At 35.5% G+C, this 20,149-nt stretch overlaps 1 protein-coding gene across 1 annotated transcript; it reads left to right on the top strand.

Moving 5' to 3' along the window:
• The first annotated feature begins 4,351 nt into the window (after positions 1-4,351).
• LOC114759916 (uncharacterized) lies at positions 4,352-17,916 on the top strand. The gene is made up of 16 exons (XM_028949148.1): positions 4,352-4,934; positions 5,432-6,105; positions 8,104-9,213; positions 10,011-10,439; positions 10,518-10,589; positions 10,754-10,834; positions 10,919-10,956; positions 11,075-11,162; positions 11,233-11,385; positions 12,353-12,523; positions 12,611-12,690; positions 12,794-12,863; positions 12,952-13,053; positions 14,746-14,851; positions 16,315-16,402; positions 17,422-17,916. The coding sequence occupies exons 1-16, from the start codon at positions 4,352-4,354 to the stop codon at positions 17,597-17,599; spliced, it is 4,023 nt and encodes a 1,340-aa protein (XP_028804981.1). The 3' UTR covers positions 17,600-17,916.
• Positions 17,917-20,149: the final 2,233 nt, after the last annotated feature.

The following is a 20,149-nucleotide window of genomic DNA, read 5'->3' as shown; positions in this document are numbered from 1 at the left end:
TATTTGCTGTTGTGCTTCCTTGTTCATTTCATCCTTTTCTCCTCATTATTACCTTCCCCTTATCATTTTCCTCCGCTGTATCACTAGACTTGTCTTTAGTTTTTTCTTCTCCATCATCCTCTGATCCAAAGTCACTCCCTTCTCCTTTCTCTTCATGTTGAGATAGGCTCTCTATCTTTAGGCGGAGTACTTATCTCCTCTTCTTTATCATCTTTTTCTAGTTCACTCCCTTCTCCTTTCTTTTCATGTTGAGATTTACTTTCTTCTTCAAGTGGACCACTTTTTCCTCTTCCTTATCATCTTTCTCTGGTTTACTCTGTTTTTCCTCATCTATTGAATCTTTTGGGCTTTATTTACCATCTCTACTAGTTTCTTCATCTTCACTTGAGTTCTCTTAATCATCTTCTCTACTTATTGCTTCCATCACATCTTCCTTCTTACTCTTATCCGTTAACCTCAACTACAGGGAAGCTAACTCTTCTCCAATTGTTGACACCAACCCTTCAACCATGGTTACCAACCTTCCATACGTTCTCTTTATTTCCTGTAAAATAACAATAATTAAAGTAATCATTAATCCAAATTGTACACAGCACCAAAATAAGCTCGGCATTATTTACTTACCAAGTGAGTTAGCTTTATTTCTGTATTAGATGCACTAGATGAAGCCCCACCGACATTGGTAATACCATGTGGTAAGCCTTTATCACTACTCTTTTCTGATTTTACTCTTGCCTTCACTTTTTTCTCATCTCAATAGATAATGACACTCATTTTTTGAAACCTTTTCTTTTCCTAGAGAAAAGTGTTGTAAGCAATAAATCTGTATATCAAGTAAATGATAACTTAGCTATACAATAATGACAACATGTAGAGAGGCCATTGACAACATACACACCAGGCAATCACAACCTACACATAAGCCAATCACAACCTGTATTTGTACCATTCACAACATGCACAGAAGCCAATCACAACCCACACTTAACCAAATAACAACATGCACAGTATACAGTCACAATCTACAAATAAGCCAATAACAACCTACATTTATGCCATTCACAAGATGCATAAAAGCCAATCACAACCCACACTTAACCGAATGACAATATGTACAACATATAGTCACAACCTACACAAAAACCAATAACAACCTACATTTGTGCCATTTACAACATGTACAAAAGCCAATTACAATTCACACTTAACTGAATAACAACATGCACAACATACAATTACAAGCTACACATAAGCCAATCACAACCTGCATTTGTACCATTCATAATATGCACAAAAGCCAATCACAACCCACACTTAACCAAATGACAACATGTACAACATACAGTCACAACATATACATCAGCCAATCATAATCTACATTTGTGCCATTCATAACATGCACAGAAACTAATCATAACCCACACTTAACCCAATGACAACGAGCACAGCATACAGTCACAACCTATGTTTGTGCCATTAACAACAGCCAATTACAACTTATATATAAGTGACTGACAAACCAATAGAGGCCAATGACATGCACAACAACCAATTACAATATATACATAAGCAAGTGACAAACTAACAGAGGCTACTAACAACGTGCACACTAGCCAATTACACATATACATTAACAAGTGACAAACCAACAGAAGCCAATGACAACATGCACACGAGACAATAACAACCTTCACACGAGCCAATCACAACATACACATAAGCATTTGATAACATCAATACTAGTGAATAACAACATACAGAGCAACCAATTACAACATACATAGCACCCATTAATAACAACACATCGCACATTTACAATACAACTAACATCAAAGTAAATGAATCATACTCACACTTACCATTAAAAAGTATAAGCAACCTCCCATGTTTTTTGTTCCATTAGCTTTTCCTTTCTTTTTCCCTTTCTTGAACCCTGCAATTGAGTTGCAAAATTCTCTAAAAATAAAGCTGCTCCAATCATGTTGTCCAAAACTATCATTTGTTGCCACCATGACCTTCAACACTTTATCAGTGACCCATACACTTGAACCAGGACACAAGAAGACTCCTAATGCATACATACTAAAAAAGAATTCAAACTTTTCATCCTCTTTGCCTTCAATCAACCATCTTCCTATTGTTTTGTATGACACTTTCCTGTAGTTACTCCTTAATTCCTTAAATGTTTCATTTTCATTCTCCACATTCATTTTAATTTTTTTCCCTTAAATGGTAGGCCCATCAATTGATTTACATCTCCAAGCCCCATTTGATGCGTCTTCTCTCGAATTAAAATTTTCTTACTTACAGGGTCAAACACATGGATCAATTCACCACAAAAATCTCTATAAATTTATGAGCAGCATATTTTAACCAATTTATCAAAACCAATTCTTTTCAGCCTTTTCATCTTATGTTCACTTTTCTTTAAGTGCTTACAAACTTTCATAAATTGTCCCAAAGCACACTGTGTGTGGAAGGGAACAATATAATTCTTTCCTTTTGGTGGGACTCTCATTTCTTTAACCCTTTCACTATATTGTTCTCTCTCCTCTTCTGTTAACTTCCCCTAAGCCTTTTTCACAGAGTTACTGCCCTCTTCAAAAGACTTGAACTTCTTCTTGTTCTTCTCATAAAATTCCTTAGTAAATAGTTTGTATCTTGAGAAATTTCTATGCCTTTGTCCATCTTTGCTCTTACTCTTTTTAGCCATTTTGTTCAACTGCAAAAAGGGGGGGAAAAATACTATCATCACATTATAAGTTTCCAACTGCTTGTCACTATCTTAGCCAATTACAATGTTCATATTAGATAGAGAAGTTCAAGCTTGACTTTATTTAATATTTTTATTTCATATTTTCTTTTCTACTGAAATCTAATAATATCTTCTGCAAAATAAAAAGGACAACTATGTTCCACTTTACTTTCAATATACCACGTATTTTTATCTTCAAAATCTAAGACACAGTACCTGTAACAGCTTACTTCTAAAATATTAGTGTTTCATGAGTTTTATGATAGCTTTAGGATATCCAGCTTCTCTTACCCATATAACATACTAACTCTATTATCTGAATGTTATCCTTAATATATATATATATATATATATATAAAAGAGGAATCGAAACTTCATTACAGGGAACCTAAAAGAATAATTTCTACAATAAAGCCAAAAATTGCCATCCATCAATACTTGAATATTGAAAGCCAGATATAGAAGCAAAAATTACAAAGCATAGGCAAAAATCGCGCTTGCTAGATCTGACATTCTCACCATGTGGCGTTCTCAAAGCGTTGGAGCAGGCTTTTTAGGAAGTGGGTTGCCGATGGTGGTGGGTGAGACAATGTGAGAGCAGTGAAGATAATGGAGACGCAGCAGGTTGTGCTCGCCTGTGGTAGTTCCCTTTGCCGATAGGTTAAGGTAATCACAGGTTGCGGGAGACGAAAAAATGAGAATGGTAAAAACAGAATTCCATAGAATTGTTCAGATGACAAAGAAGAAAATGATAGTAGAACAAGGACTCACCTGAAGAGAACCAACGATGAACCCATGATGCCAACGACGAACACAACACGAACTCCTTAGGGAAGTGGTTTTTCAAACAAATGACAGTTAAAGGGAGACAAATAGAGTAGGGGCCGAGAGTTTGAGGCGGGAAAAATATTCAAACTCAAATTAATTAGGATGGGGGTAAGTATGTAATTTCACAATTCTAATTTTTTGCTCGAGATCCCTAAAGACATAGGAAGCATTTGGGGATTTTGAAAGACTTTTTCAGAATTAATTATTTTCAGTGAGACCTGTGTGTAATTTTCTTTTTATTTTTTTTACCTCAGTACTTTTTCAGAATTAATTTTTCTTGCCATTGTGCCAACTAGGGTTGTTCAAGGTCGGCCCGTTTCGGTCCTGGCCTAATTGGGACGGGACAGATCCGTCTCGAAAAATTTTAGGACAAGACAAACCGAGACGGGACGGGACAATCAGGGACGGGATTGTCCCGTCACAATCCCGTCCCAGTTCCTTTTTTTTTTTTAATTTTTTATCCTATTTATATAATATTATTTTTTAGAATTTTTAGCAAGTTTTTATTGTGTTAAAAGCTTTTGTTTAGAGTTTTTAATGACTATTATATGTAATATTTTGGGCTTTTGTTAAAGACTGTCCAAACAAATAAAAAAGAAAATAAAAAGATGTTTTTATAAGGCATAAACCCAAAAAACTATAATTAAAAAAATAGATTTTATTAAAAAAATTAAAAAAATTTAGAAAAATAAAAAAAAATATTGGGGCGTCCCGATCGGGAGCGGGACAGCACTGGGACTAGCCGGGACACAAGACAGATTTTCTATCATGTTACTGTTTATTAGAACGGGACGGGTCTATCCCAGTCCCGATCCGTCCCGTGAACAACCGTGGACTGCCAACGTGCCATGGGCGCCCGAGTCAAATTTGAATTTCCATTTTGCGAAGCCTGTGATATTCCATAGCGATACGGATGCCAAGCCAATGCTCCACTCTCTACCACTGCTAGCGATGGACCCTTCCAACAACACTGAAACGGAAGATGAAACCATTGCGTTCAAAAAGAAGAGAGCTCGCCGTGTTAGTTTCGCCGACAATGAGATTACCTCCGTTCACATCTTTCGAAGGGATGACGAGGATTCTGAATCACCTTTTGAATCCACCAAACCCTGCTCCCCTGCCGACGGGAAAAGTCCGGAGAACGAAGTTCCAGGGTTTTTTAGGGACTTAGCAGGTGATAGCGATGAGGAGGATCTCAAAGAGTCGCCGGCGCCTCGCAATGCTTGCGGGAATGGTGACGACAATGATGATGAAGGTGAAGCTGCGAATGTGAGAAAGTCCTTTCTGAAGCCAATTGGTTCTCCTTCTCCGGGTAGCAGCACTGCTGGTTCCATCGCCTCAACTGACGATGGCAAGTTCTTGTCCCTGTTCTCTCATAATTTCGTTCGTATGTTAGGAAAGTGCGAAATAGGTGGCGGGAAGGAAAACAGCGCAGGACAGTGGCTTCTATGCGGTTCAACACCCCCCCCCCCCAAAAAAAACCAAAAAAAAAAAAAAAAAACACACCCCACTGTTTTTCTTCAAAAATAAATTTGCATTAATAGTTGGTATTTCCCCACTTTAACCATGTTTAGTTTCGTATGTTGGTTTGGACATTGGAATTCTGACTGCATCCGATCAATTTAGTAAAATATGTTGAGTCCCAAGTAAATAATTTGGATGCTTTTATTTTGCCAATGGGTTTATATCGATGGGGAAAAAAGACTTTTTTGTGGCTACTATGCACATGAGAAAACCCTGACTGGGAGGCTAACATTTATCATAATAACTAGCTTTTAATTCAATTTGCTCTCAGTGAATACATGTCTCGTATGAGATTGGTGTTTAAGTTCCAATTCCATTTTTCAGAAGATGAATTTCATGGTCCTGTATCTGCAAGTTTCATTAGGCCTGGAGAGCTCTCTGACTCCGCTGCCTCAGATGGTAATCATGATCTTACGATGGATTCAACTGCATTTTCGTTGCACTACCGGAGTCTTGCTTGTTCAGATACCGGAGATCTTAAGACCCCTACAAGATTTGCCGCTCCATTTGAAGACAAAACTCCTAGCGCAACTTCTGGCCGCACTGCATCAGGAAGTTTTATGGAACTTACTAAAATTTCCAGGCTGTCTCCTCATCCTTCAGTTCCTGCTGACACATCAAGTGTCAGTAAAGACTCAAGTGATATGAGTATTGTAGGAGAAAACCCACGTAGATATGATTATCACAGACTTTCTCCTTCAATAGAAGCAATGTTAGCTGAAGGAAGCAAGGATTTGCTTCCTGCCCCTGAGTTAGATTCTACCGGCTCAGGTTTATCAAGACCAAGTAAGGCATCTCCAACTTGGCAGAACAACAATGGGGGGAGAAGCCCATCAAATCCAGCAACGAATGATACTTCAGGACATAAGGAGATGAATATATCTTCCAAGAGCCCTCCTATTAATGGAATCACCAATATTCTATTATTTGACAAAGGTGATAATACAGTTGCTGATGCTTCCACCAACCAAACCCAAAGCTATGATTGTACAATCAAAGTAAGCATCATGTCATGTTAGTATTTTATTGAAGTCTTTGTCTCTTGCTTTACATATTTATTTTCGTTTATTTAAAGCATTTTTTATGTAATGGAGGAAATGTTTTTAGTGAATGCCTGACGTTCATGCATTTTGCTGCTATCAAGACAGACTTTATTGTTCTTGTTCTTGTTTTTGTTATTAATGTTCTCTTACCTAATGTTTATTTCGTTCTTGATCATACTACCTTTGGCCTTCTCCTCCTAGTTAGATGCCAGTGAGGAATTTATTCTTATCAGAATTTTAGAATTTCAGTTGAGCATAGGGGTGATGATAATTGTAAAGTTATCTCACATCTATTCATGCTTGAATGTATTCCCCTGTGGGAGTAATGTTTGTGCTCTCTGTTGACATTGGAGATACTTGCAGTACTTATTTTGCATAGTTTTTCTGATGGATTTAGTATGGGGTGAGCTTTGCGAGTATTTATTCATAGAGCAGAGGCATGCATGCAGCTCCTCTTTTTGGTCCCTTCGCTCCATCAGCATGAGCTCACCCTTGAAATCTCATCCCCCAGTGTTTCTTTTGCATTTCACTCTGACTTTTCTTCATAGATTCTACTCTTACCTCCTTCTTGTACTAACCATACCCCATAATATTAGCACTTCGATACCAAAAATGATGAAACCGTGTTCTATATTGATTTAAAGGGCAATTTACATTTCTCTACATCTTGGACAAAGAAATCATATGTGACAGCTTTGGAGACCTGTGTGAATAAGCTTGTTGGTCTTCATGTGACTGTTTGTAGGTTTGCATCCCAACATACGTGTCTCTTCAAGAAGATCCAATGTGCATTTCCTTAGGTAGATGGTGATGTAGATTGGAGTTAAAAACTAGTGTATACTGATCTGAATTATTTACAGCCAACACGTACAGGATTATAATGAACTTGGACATATGCCTGTCAAATGGGTTTCTAGGAGAAAACCTGGTTAGGATATCAGCAGTCTATTGATGAATAAATATGTGGTCCAATGACTGCTAAGACAATCAATTTTAATGTGCTTAGATTTTAATCAAGTCTGTTCTGGGCTGTATTTTTTGCTGTTTGATCGTCACAAAAGACTTTCTTGCATTTTGAGGGAGGAAATTTTAAATCTTCAAGCAGTCAATTAAGATAATAAGGAAACATATGGTAACAGAAAGAATTAACTAGAACAAACGAGGAAACCATAGTAACTAGAAAAGAAAGTTGCAATAACCGGCCATTTCTGAACTCTGGCAATCCTTGTATTCTTTAAAACTCTCTGCGAGTGTTCTTTCATATATTCATTGGACTGTTATCTGTTGACTGTATAAGAAAGCAGATTGTGATTGTGATGAGTTGTCATATTTCTAGGGCATGCAGCAAGATGGTTTATATCTGTTTGTAAATTATTTGTGTTGTTGGGTATTTTATTCTTCAGATTGTAGTGTTTGATGCCTTCATTTTTAGGGAACTTTGTTATTCAAATAATTACAGGCATTTGAGCAGCCAGGGTGCTTATATATGCATAATATTCCACTCTCTGTTATTTGTTGTGGATGGTTTGGGAGGAATATCACAATTTAATAGCAAATGGCTGCTTTTACAAGATTTTCTGAACCTTCCAAATTGTTTATTCCTTTAATATGCTGAATGTTTCACTCCTGGTTCTACTTCTACCTCTCTTTTTAGTCTAATTTTGCATTACTTTTTGGTCTTAATGCTCTTGTTCTCTTGTAGAGGGGCTCCAACATTTTGTGTGCATGTTGTGCACTTGGTTGTGTCTCCCTTGGCTTTGTTTAGTACATCATTATTTTCAGGAGATAAATTTTTTTGCTCGCATGATGTGATTGATCAAATTACATTGTTGATATGCATGGCTTGCAGTGGCAGTTTTGTATCTAATGCTGTTTATGTTGAGTTACATGCTTGAAGGCATTGTAGCTTTTATTTGTGTTTTGTACATAATATATATCAATACATATATGCAGGGAATTAAGGAGTTTGTTAAAGATGCTGCTGGGCCAGCTAAAAAGCAATTGGACTTTGCTGTTGCTAATATGAAAAGCCCACCAGAGATTGATGATTGCTTGGAGGTCTCATTAAAACATGACCTTGGATATCACTATCTGAATGAAAACCGGGTGAAGGAAATTAATCTGAAAGAAGCAGCCAGTGTATCCGACAATGATCCCAATCAAGTAGATGGAAATCTAATACAGGAATCAACTCCATCTCCATTTTCTGGGAGAGAGCATTTATTAGCGGTTTCTCCGGATTCATCTGGACCTAATGGAGCTAATACTCCTCCGTTAAAGTGGTCAAGTTCCTTATTACTTGACAAATATATAAGAAATGCAGAGACACCATCATCCATACTCCAAAACATTTCCAAGTTGAAAAATCTTGGGACATCTTCCAAGACATCAAGTGTTAGAGAGGGAATAGAGAGATCAAAGAGCAGGTTATCAAAATACTCGCTGGGGTCTACGCCTCTTAATATGAAAGTCAATGAGTACGAACATATCAGAAATCTCAATGCTCATTTGGAGAACCAGCTATTTATTGTTACCACGACGAATATAGGGCAACAGAGTTTGACCAACATGGATGCTCATGGAGCTGCATCTTTGATGGATTTGGGAAAATTAAGTCAAAATGAAGAAACTGTGGACTCTAGAATGGCGGGAGAACCTTACCATTGCACTACTGCTGACATTTCTCATGATGATAAAAACCCCAAGTCAGTGGAAATGGCTGCTTGTCCCTCAAATATGCTTCATTCAACAGCACAAAAGATAAATTTCGACCTGGCAGATGGCACAGTTGAGACCATAAAAGATGAAAATGGGGTTTTAATGCATAAAAGATATTCTTCTCCTTTGGAATTATTGCACCAGAAATCATCATCCTTAGAGAGCCAAAAGAATTGCTTTAGTAAGTTGGAGCAGCTAGATTTGCATAATGCTTCTTGTAATCACTCAGGGCATTCTGATGAACGCAGCTCTACAGCTACAGTAGCCAAGCATATGGAGGTGCCTATATCTGCAAAGAGTGAAAGGTTAGCTTTTGAAGTTGCAGATATCGTCCAATTTCCTAAGGTATGAAGAAAACTTAAGACCTATAAGTTTGATCAAATTCAGAGACGTCTGTTACAGTAGTTTGAAACAAGTCTATTCTTGATATTAGTTCATCTATTTATATGGTTAGTGCTCCTCTAGCTTCTATTATTTTCTTTACCTTTCTATGTTAAATTCACATGTCTATTTAGCTCTACTTCCTTTGAAAAGTGAAACTTTTGGAAGAAGACCATGTCAAACAACTATGGTTACATCGAAGTTATTTGAATCAAATAATTTGATGTTTAAACTTCCAATATCTGTAATTGGTATAGTACTTACTGGTTCTCATCAGCATTATGATTATTACTGTCACATTGGTCCTGATTTTGCCTAAACACATTACAGAAATTCTTGATTTTCTTAGGCTACATATAGTTGCAGGATGGAAAAAATGAAAGAGGTAACATGCATGCAAATCACTCGGGTACTTCATAAATAATAATAGAAAGAAATAGTACTGTTGATGACTGATAATAATGGCACAAGAGACACTGTAGAACCAACTGATACCTAGTTTCTTGCGGCTACCTTTTGCCGCACCTGTGCCATGTGCTCCCAAACATATCCTTGATATTAATAATACTGAAAATATTTTTCTTGAAATAGATGTGCCTAAGAAGAGTTCGAGCATGTCTTACTGCTAATGGAAACATTGCTTCTGGTTTTTCCTTTATTTTATATTGTTGATTGTTGATGTTGATGTTGATTGTTGATGTTATTCCTCTCTTCTTTGTCCATGTTGATCTGACAATGATTTTGTTTGATGGGTAACTTAGGCTATGTACGAAAAAAATTCAGCTGAGAGACTGGACAACAAAGCACAAGTTCTAAGCACCTATACGGAAGGTATAAAACAAAGTCCAATCCAAGAAGCATCAATTTTGTTATCCCCTGTGGAAGGGATGCCCACCAAATCACTACACCATAACTCAGATGGTTCCTACGATAACTACCATCAGATGCTACAAACCCAAGTTGCTGACAGCCCTTCTAATGAATTTTGCGTGGAGAATCATTCTGGGAAAAAACGAAAAGCAATCAAACTACTAAGGGAAGAAAACATTGTAGATAAAATAGCGAGAATTGATGGTACTTTAAATGTTCATACGAATGAGAATATGGATTTACAGATAATCTTGCAGCAGTCAGGTGATGTAAGTGATAGACAGAAGCTTGGCAGTCAGACATGCAAGAATTATGTTGATGTATGATTTTTGTTTGTGAAATGTTTATTACATTTCAGTTGTATCATTGCATCTCTTGACTATGCATATTTCTTGCAGATTCTAGCAAAATTCTCAGGGAGCACAACTCAGTTGCTTGGTCCCTCAGCAGATAAGCTAAATTTGAAAATGGTATGCTCCATGCAATTGAATTTCGGATATAGATAGAGAATTGACGGAACATCATGTAGATTTGCAAATATTATTTATTTTTTTCACTTCATTACCCATGTCAATTTTCATAAATTTTGTGGAAACCAAACATTTGACTTGTTCTTGCTAATTCTCTATATTAGATTGGCATGCTGAAAGATATTTTGGTTCATCTGTGGAGGGTTATGAAGTTTGAGATTCTTTGTGCTGAAATTCATTCTCAGGTGTGTCTAATAATCACATGTAAGTTATGTTTTCGGTGATTGGACTGTGTTCCTTCTCATTGATTCTACTTGTTTGGATTTCAGCAGAAAATAACCAAGCCTCAAAGCATTCGTCATAGAAAGTAATTATCTTACTCTAAATAATTAAGTCTCTTCGTGGATCAAGTTTTTTCCCTTTTGGTTTGTTATGAAAATTTTAGGATGATTGCGATTATTGGCAACTGCATATTTCTTTTCCAGAGTCATGGAAACAAGAACGATGCTGTATAGCATAGCATATGAGAAGGCAAAACTGCAACTAATGCGTATGAAGCGTGAGATCTTACAGGTATTCTATTGCAAATTTCTTAGCTATTTAAATTCTTACAGTGTGTGATATGCACTCCTATCACTTGCAGAAAAAGATACAGCAATTGGGCTCTGGGCTTCAGGAGTGTGAAACATTGAAGTCAACTTATGCTCCATTTTTGTCTAAAATTGTGGCATCCAATAATACTCCTGCTAAGAGTCTCTTCCTTCCCATCTCCATCAGTTCTGAAGGAAAACGTCAGGTATGTGTATGTTGAAGTTATGGTCTTTGACCAAGTGATAAGGGCTTTCAGAATCATCGTGTTACCTTTTTAATATTTGTTACAAGATAATTCACGAGAAACAGGCCCTGTGGGTGGTAGTGGAATAAGAAATAAGTTGAAAAAAAGTTCCAAATAAGTAATACTCCCTCCGGTCCTAAGTGTAAGACCTATTTTGTAGTGTAATTTACATTACAAAATAGGTCTTACATTTAGGACTGGAGGAGTACTATGGCCTTAGATTACCACTTTTTTCCCTGTAAAATCCCACTATTTGAAAACTTGGCATTAATTTCTCTCTTGTTCTCATTTCCCTGACTTTGATTATGATTAGCTAGTAATCTATAGTTCGCCACATTAGAATTCGCCTCAAGAAATGCAATTTGCATTGAGCCTGACCCTACTAATAAAATTGCATCATCTTGAAGAAGCTGTTCAGCTTTCTCCACCAGATCTTCCTTTAACAGGAGTATTTCAGTTTTGCCTTGAGTATTGTCCCATAGTGACATAGAATGCTATCAAGGACGAGGAGAGCAGAAAATTTCTGTTCATTTATTCTGATACCATTCTCCATCTGACAGTTTGGACTAAACATGTTCAAGTTTAAGCAAAATAAATCTTTCTTCTAGACTACTCCCACCTCTTTTTGTCTGAGAGAAATGTGGAAAGGGTAAATGTTAGTTGGGAATTCTCGAACCCTCACTTCCGTAAGAAAAGTTGATTATCCATATATCTTCATTTGACATCTTGATCTGCCCAGCAATGCTCTTAAACACACAAACACACACATATACTGGTTAAAATGTTTGCCTCTACATATCATACCTGATGCATCCTATTTATATTTGGTTGGTGCAGTTGTATATTAGGATGTATAGAACATTGTGCTTCCCCTATTTAACTGGCAATCTTGATTTGACAATGTTCTGTCTCTTGCAACAAAATGAAGGCAATGTCGTTGGAGCTTGAATCTTTGGTTCACCAGGCAAAATCCTTAACTAAATTCCTTCATAATTGCTGCAAGTTGGAGGATGATCAGAAGAGTGCTGGTTCTATAACCCTAGTTCATGATTATTTGAAGAAAAGAATGTCCTGTAAGCTTATATCTCGAAATCTGCAGGTATTTCTGCTTTTCTCATGGTTGTCTTGTACGTGTATTAAACTATCCTCTGCTCTGACTGTGTCTTCATTATTATCCTTTTCCTAGGTTTGGGAAATTGACAATTTTGAGCATAAGGATGCTTGTTACGAAATTCTTCTCAAGTATTGTGGTTGCATCATCCAAAGGTTAAATCTTGATTTAATTCCTTGTGTGTCTATGTATGGTTGGAGTTTTAGTAAATAACTGATTATAAAACTAAGTGTGCATGTGTCTTCATATGCCATGTAGGTTGATAGTACATACCGATTCACCAACAATAATAATCTCCAACAAATTGAATGATCAAACTATCTTAAAGGTAATTTAAGTGTCAATTAATTTTATTCCATTACTCATACTTATGTTGTTTTAATGTGTTGTTGTTTTTTTTTTTTTTTTGGATTTAGGCCTTTCCAAATATGGATGCTTTTGCAGCGTTTATGTTTGTCTTAAATCCTGATACCACTAAGAAATGCAATGGTTCAAGATGTTTGGCACAAGAGACTCAGGTAACCATCGATAATTCTCATGTTGCATTGGATTTACTTGATGTTGAGCTTCTTTTCTAAAGGATTATGTTTATTATTTTTACAAGGTAGTAGTTGCGATTATTGATTGAATGTTGTTATTATTAATATTAATAATTTGATTTATGATGACAATGACAAGCTACACTTAAAAATTTCATTTTGCTAACCTTCTTTATCACAAAGTCAAAGGCACTGCGCTGTCAGGCTTAGAGTGTAAGGCATTTAGCCCCGCATCTCTAGCATGCATCATGAGAGATGCTGCCTTCTGTGGGGTGTCAAGAGACAAGCACCTTTTGTGCCTTTTACCTTGCAAAAAGGCATAAACATTAGGCACCTTGCTCATCGGAGAGTCTATGATGCAAAAGTATCTTCAATTTCTCCTTGAATCTAGTAAAGGTGTTCGTTTGAAAAATACCATTTGCATGATGCCTCAAATGGGGTGTGAAAACTTTCTTTTCCTGGAGCATTATTGAAGACAAATTTTTCCATCTTTATCTGGCAAAAGTTGGTTAATTTAATCACTACATAATGTTCTAAAGTTTATGGACATGCCCAAGGTTCACCAAACGCATTAAAAAGGTTGCTTTTGATTGGGCTTCTGCTAGGAAATATAAAAGTATATGTACCACTGTTCTTGAGTACAAGCAACTTAGATGCAAAGGCACATGAAATGACATGTACACTATGGAACTTCAGAAGGCCAAAATAATAATGATGATGATAATAAACGCATACAGATAATTAGTTGATTGGAAATATTAACTTTTAAGATTCAATATTGAGCACAGCATCTAGGGGTCTATACAATTAAGGATGCTTAGTTCATAGTATTCTCTATATCATGATATCGTAGGCTTACAATATCTTAGCATCTGTTGTAGCAAATGCAAATATCTTAATTTCCTTTAATGGGCCCCTTATCATTCAAGTGCCAGGGGAAAAAGCGAGAAATAACTACTGATTTCACTATGAATTTTTTTTTTTTTGGGGATTTCATAGCCTTTACCACCGCCACAATTACGTTTGTGAATTGAACTAAGTGTTGGGGCCAAAAGAAAAATGGTCAAATGTGTTATAGCCATCCTCATGCCTAACAGCAACACACTCAAAAAAGGACCTTTTTTTTTTTTTTTTGGGGTTTCATAGCCTTTAGCCCCACCACTGCGCCCCCCCCCCCCCCAAAAAAAAAAAACACACAAGTTACGTTTTGTGAATTGAACCAAGTGTTGGGGCTAAAGAAAGGACTTTGTACTCAATTGTGTTATAGCCATCTTCATGCCTAACAGCGACACAACTAAGATAGGTTGGCATGTTCGCTAAGAGCAACACATCCACATATTAGACATATTAGAAGTGAAGTCCACTTGGGTCTATGAATCAGCAGCATATAATTAGCATAAATCTTGTTGAGTACCACTTTGTCTTGTGTTATTATATCTCATGCCATTAGTGTAACTCAAAATCTTGTAAATTATGGTTGTTGAGACTTTCCCGCATAGAATCCCTACCAAAACTTATACTACATAATCTTTCTAATGGTGTTCTCACCCTCTCTATCTCTTGGGCAATATTATTGCTTTACAGCCTAAAAGCTAGCTAGTATTAAATAATTTTTTCTAATATTGAATTTATTTCCCAATCTGGGTGATGCTAACATGATATTCTATGCAGATAACAAGTTCACTTCTGTGCAATTTGCTTGATTTGATTGAGGAGGTTCAGTTAGCTCGCATAGAGATCAGAAATTTGGTGCAAGTCAAATTCTATTCTCAATCAGGTGAAAATTTTTACGTGACCTCCGTGAATATTACCATTTGAGCATAGTAGTTAGTGTAGATGATTAAAGTTTTGCATTGATTCTAAAATCTGAAGTACAATAAAGAATCAAAGAATTGCTATAAACAGCCCTAAAAGTTTCTCTCAATATTTTGTCTAATAAAAGTAGATATGATAATAATAAAAAAACCAGTCTAGCACCCATTCATCAATAGTCCTCAAATATTAGGATTTTCATTCTCCCTCTCAAGTTTGATCGTAAATGTTAATAATGTCCAATTTACAAAGGAGTCCTTTAAATGTATGAAGTGGTAAGCCCTTTGTGAGGAGACTAACCGTTTGTTCATTGCGGGAATATATGTCATGCATCCAATTGCTTTCACTTTTCCTTTGATGAAGTGTTTGTCAACTCCCTGTGTTTGCTGAGAAGTATATTAATTTCTCCTTTGCTGTTACGATATTCTTCGGTATGAAGTTTTGCACTAATGTGTAATTCTTCAAACAGTTTTTTTGAGCCATAACCCTTCACACATCACTTGAGCCAAGGCTCCAAATTTTGCTTCCGTACTGCTACTTGCCTCCACATTTTTTTTCTTCTCCACGTCACTAGGTCTCCCTATACAAAAGCGCAATATCCACTGGTTGATCTTTATCATCTACTGAACCTAGTCGGTATTTGTATAAACCTGAGCTCATTGTCCCTTTTTAAACAAAAGACCTCTTTCTGTTGATCCTTTTAGGTGCTCGAGAATTCTGTCCACGGTCTTTAGATGTGCCTCCTTTGGTGAATGCGTATATTGACTAACATCACTCATTTTTAAATTTATTTGCCCTCATGTTTTTCTTTGATACTGCTATCATAATTTGGCGCAATCTCTCATGGTTTTTGAATATCATCCATTTTGCTTTTATTATCTGTATTTTTGTTTTCCTCAAATTTAAAATTAGAGGAGGTAGAATTGGATGGAGATCATGAGCTTTTAGTGCATACTTAATGATGCTAGATTCTTTCGGTTTGTGAATAATATTATACTAATTATTCAATTACAAATATGAAACTTCATGGATCTGAATTTCAAATTCAATTGCCTTTGGGTTGTTAGCTTCAGTTTTTTTGGTAAATGTTCCTTAATTTGGAAAAATTGTAAATTAATTATTCAATTAAAAGAATGTGTGGTTTAATTTTCGAGTAAAATTTCTCAAGAAAGAATTTGCAAATATTTTGACATTTGACAATAGCATTCCCCGTTGGAGTTTTGAACTTGAGGTAGTTCTGGTGCTTGAGGTTTTATATAATCTTGCGCGCGAATCAGATCGGACTGCCCAAATGGACTATGAACTATGAATATATTGCTGTCAAAACTATTATTGCGAAATTTGTCTGATTACCTTATTCCGACTTTGATTTACTTGATTCGTAAATACAAAATCTGGAGTTTCATTTAATGTTTGTTGAATTTGCAGTTGGCGTGCTTGAGTTGCTGCTTTACTTCATTGACCTTAATACTGGCAGGAAGTTTAAAGTGGTTTTTGACATGACCTGCTTGAAATGGTAAGGTCCTTTTTAAGGGTCTTTTTCTTCTTGACTTTAGCTGTTCTTGGCTGCTTATTCTGTTTTTCTTTTTTCTTTTTTTTTAATTAAAAAAAAAACAGAGAGAGAGAGAGAATTTGGGTATTCAAGCTTATATATACATAATTCTTTTGCCAACGCTACATGTGCTTAATTGCTATTTACTTCCAATTGAATTAGGATATGTGCATTTTTTTAATCCATGACTTGTAACTAATTCTTGTTTTTACATTTTTTAAAATTTTAAATCCACTTATTTTGGTTTAACTAGAAGAATGCATTTTAAGTTTTAATGCCTATTTCTTTTTGGAAAAGAAAAGTTCTGCATGTTACTTGCTGAACTTGACAGTTAAACTTCAGTGAGCGCTATGTTGGGTTTAGCAATGGGGAGAGTAGGATAGGAAAGGGTAGGGCAGCTATTTTAAGGGCAATTTGGAAATTAAATATTATTATAGGTATAATATAATCTAATAATATTCTAAAAGCCTCCCCTTCAAAAAACTCTTTTTGGAGGGTAGGGATAGATGTAACAAAAAAATGTTCATGTGGTTTAACTAACTTACATATTTACTTTTGATATTTTTGTAAATTGTAAATGAAAAATCGAAAAAATATATTGTACTTTATTTCTATAAATTAATATATAAAACAAGTTTATACAAGGTTATAATTTTTATGAAATGATGCTATAAAGTTATCTGTTGAATAAGAGGAGCCGTTCTATTCAATTGCTCTGGGAGAAAACAGGAATCCAATTCTATTGCTTGACACGGAACAATCTGAAGATTTTCACTGGTTGTTCTGGTGGGTTGGTTTGCCAGCAACTGTTCAAAACCTTTTAGATTACTTAATTTTTCACCCTGCTATCTATTGCTGTGTTTGCCTTCAATTCATAGTGTCAATGCTCACAGTCTCACCAATATGATGCTTATCCTCTATTCAAGCAGCTTTGATTGTGCATTTAACAACTATGACTGATTTCACTGATGATTTCTGAGCAGTGGCGTCTATCCAATAGAAATTCTTCCATCTCATATATATGATGTCACTTGTGGGGAGCAAAAGCCCCTTTCTCGGTCGCTTGAAGGTGATATAAGAATAGCAGCTGAGAGAGTGACAGCTGGTTATTCAAGAATTATGAGGCTTTGTAGGAGTATTTCCCAGGTAGTACAGACGTGATCAACATCTTGTTGGACTGTTTGTTACTCTTTGATGGCCCACCTAGGTTCTTGCCTAATTTTGTATTTGGGCTTAGCATGTATGGTATGTAACAAGAGGTATTGCTCGAGGCATGGACTATTGCAATGTAAAATGGAACAAGGGTCTATTGTCTCATAAGCACAACCACTTCCATCATTTAAATTGCAGAATATCCTGCCGTAGCATCCAGAGATGTGCATTTGATTTTTGAAAGATACTTTGTTTATTTTTATCTAAATTTTCAGGTGTGATTAAGGATCTTAACTTGTACTGATAGTAATGAACTATTTTGAGAATTGGAATTCTTTTATGATCATAGGGATAAGTTACTATTGCTAATTTTTTAAAATAAAAGTTAGTGATAGTATTAAATAGTCAAAGTTTCTAGCTATTATAATGTTTTTTGTTAGATCCAATGTTTTGATAATAACAAAACTAGAGAAGAGTTTGTTTTGTAGAAAAATATTAATACTCACAATATCTAAATATGGCTCCGTGAGTAACTCTTAATATTTTCAATGTTAACTTGAGTCGGTTCATATCACCCGAGGATATCAGTGCTCCTTAGGTCTTTTGAGTACACATTTGGCGTAGACTTGAGTTAGCTTTAGTTTTGTCTCAAGGACTTTGGAGTCGCCTAAATGTGTCGTTATACTGTGATTCAAGTTACTCTGGTAATGTTTTGAGATCTTAGTCTAGCATCTGAAATTGTACTTGTCTTATAACCCAAGTTAGACTTAATGTCACCCCGAGGCCAGAGTTGGTTTTGAATTTTCTGAGTAATTGCTTGTGCTCACACCTCGAGGTCAAAAGTAAATCTAAGTTGTTTAGCTATTTGTTTTAGCCCAAGTCAAGTTTTTCTCAACTCCTGTCTCAGCACTCTTTCTGCACTCAAAATGATATGGGTTTATCTAACCCATATAAAGTCATAATAAGAGTTCATGATTATTCACCAAGATATTTGATTATCATAACTTACATTTGGATAGAAACCAAACTATAATTTTAAAAGTGATTTTGTGATATATGAAGTATGTAATAGAAGTTTTTTCTCGACTTATATAAAAGCATATTTTAAAATTGCGTTTTGTACTAACCAAACACCTCTTGAGTCGAGATCTATTCTGATATGGTTTATGCTTTTGATGTCACATTTTTAGATTTTGTACTTATCATGAAATATTTAAGTGTATTCATCTTGGATAGTGTGTTTAATTAAGGTTGTATGTGTCAATATGAAAAGTGTGATTCAAGTTCTCAAATATTCGTGAAAGTTGAAGGGTTGTATATTTTAGATTTTAGACATTGAGTTCAGATCCATGCTAATATAGTTTATGCTTTCAGTCTCACATTTTTTAATTTTGTACTCATCATGAAATTAAAAAAGGGGTTTAAGGAGATACCAATCAAACAAGTTCACGAGAAGTCTGTATAAAAGGGAGGGAAAAAGAGAGAGAGAATAATCAATTATTTCTGAGGACAAAGGATATAAGCTCACAAAATTTAAAATAGTAGAAGATTCTACAAAGTTTGCAAGAATCTTTGATTTTAAAAATTGGCACTCCTTTAACAAGCATGGGCACTTAAGAGTTACAATGCTTTTGGAGAAGGAAGGGAAGAAAATATATCTTATAGTTCCAATATTGTGAGATACATCATTGATAAAAGTTATATGCTCATGATGAGCAAGGGATATGAAACCGTAGAGGAGAAAGGAGATAAATCAAATGATGAACTTGTGAACATGCATTAGGATAATTTTCCTAATTAGAAAAAGGGAGAAGAATGACAAACTTCTAGATGAGAATAGTAAATCTCAACAATCAGTAAGCTCCATTTAAAATTCCAAAAATTTTAAGAGGTTGAGCCAATTTTCTTCTTCATAACTAGTTAGATTTTGTCTCTCACATCCTCTAATATTAAATATAAGAGCTAATTAGAGTTATAATTGGTTCTAAATATAAGATTTCAATTCTATATCTTCCATATTTATTCATTTTTCCTCAAAGTAGTCCCTATGGTGATTGAGCATGTTAAATGTTTCGATTCTAATGTACATAATTAATAAGGGTATTCAAGGAATGAACACTATTTATCACAAATAACTAATTTACCTAATTTTTTAATATTATAAATTAGTTATCTAACTCTTATGTTAAGCACCGAAAGTAACATTTACTAAGAGGATATTGTTTGGGCCAAACAAAGCATATCATGATGCCCTGCATAACATAAATAATTTGGTATAAGATTAGCTCTCAGGAGGTTGTACACAATTGAAGATCAATAAATTAAGTTATGACAACATATATGAAAAAGGGAAGGATGATTCACTTGAGTTCAGAAACGAGCAAGGGCACGTTCATGGAAGAAGTTTGCTTCCGGTAAAGCTCAATATATGAAAGTAGGAGCACAGGGCACACTTAAGAGGGAGTGTGTCACATCCCACAAAATTTAATCCTGATAATAAGTAAGAAAAATTAAGTTAAGGGCTAATAGGAAAAATAGACTGGCTGACGAAGCCCAACA

This window comes from Neltuma alba, unplaced genomic scaffold, assembly GCF_004799145.2.
Source record: "Neltuma alba isolate B1F8T4 unplaced genomic scaffold, ASM479914v2 tig00010918_pilon, whole genome shotgun sequence".
NCBI classification, from domain to species: Eukaryota; Viridiplantae; Streptophyta; class Magnoliopsida; order Fabales; family Fabaceae; genus Neltuma; species Neltuma alba.
This window is presented reverse-complemented; position numbering and strand designations above follow the sequence as displayed.

Bases quoted from the DNA above. Each gene is read 5' to 3' on its own strand.
- LOC114759916 (XM_028949148.1), top strand. From the start codon at position 4,352: ATGTTACTGTTTATTAGAACGGGACGGGTCTATCCCAGTCCCGATCCG. The intron at 11,163-11,232 runs GTATTCTATTGC...TATCACTTGCAG, and splicing joins TGAAGCGTGAGATCTTACAG to AAAAAGATACAGCAATTGGG. The intron at 13,054-14,745 runs GTAACCATCGAT...TATTCTATGCAG, and splicing joins GTTTGGCACAAGAGACTCAG to ATAACAAGTTCACTTCTGTG.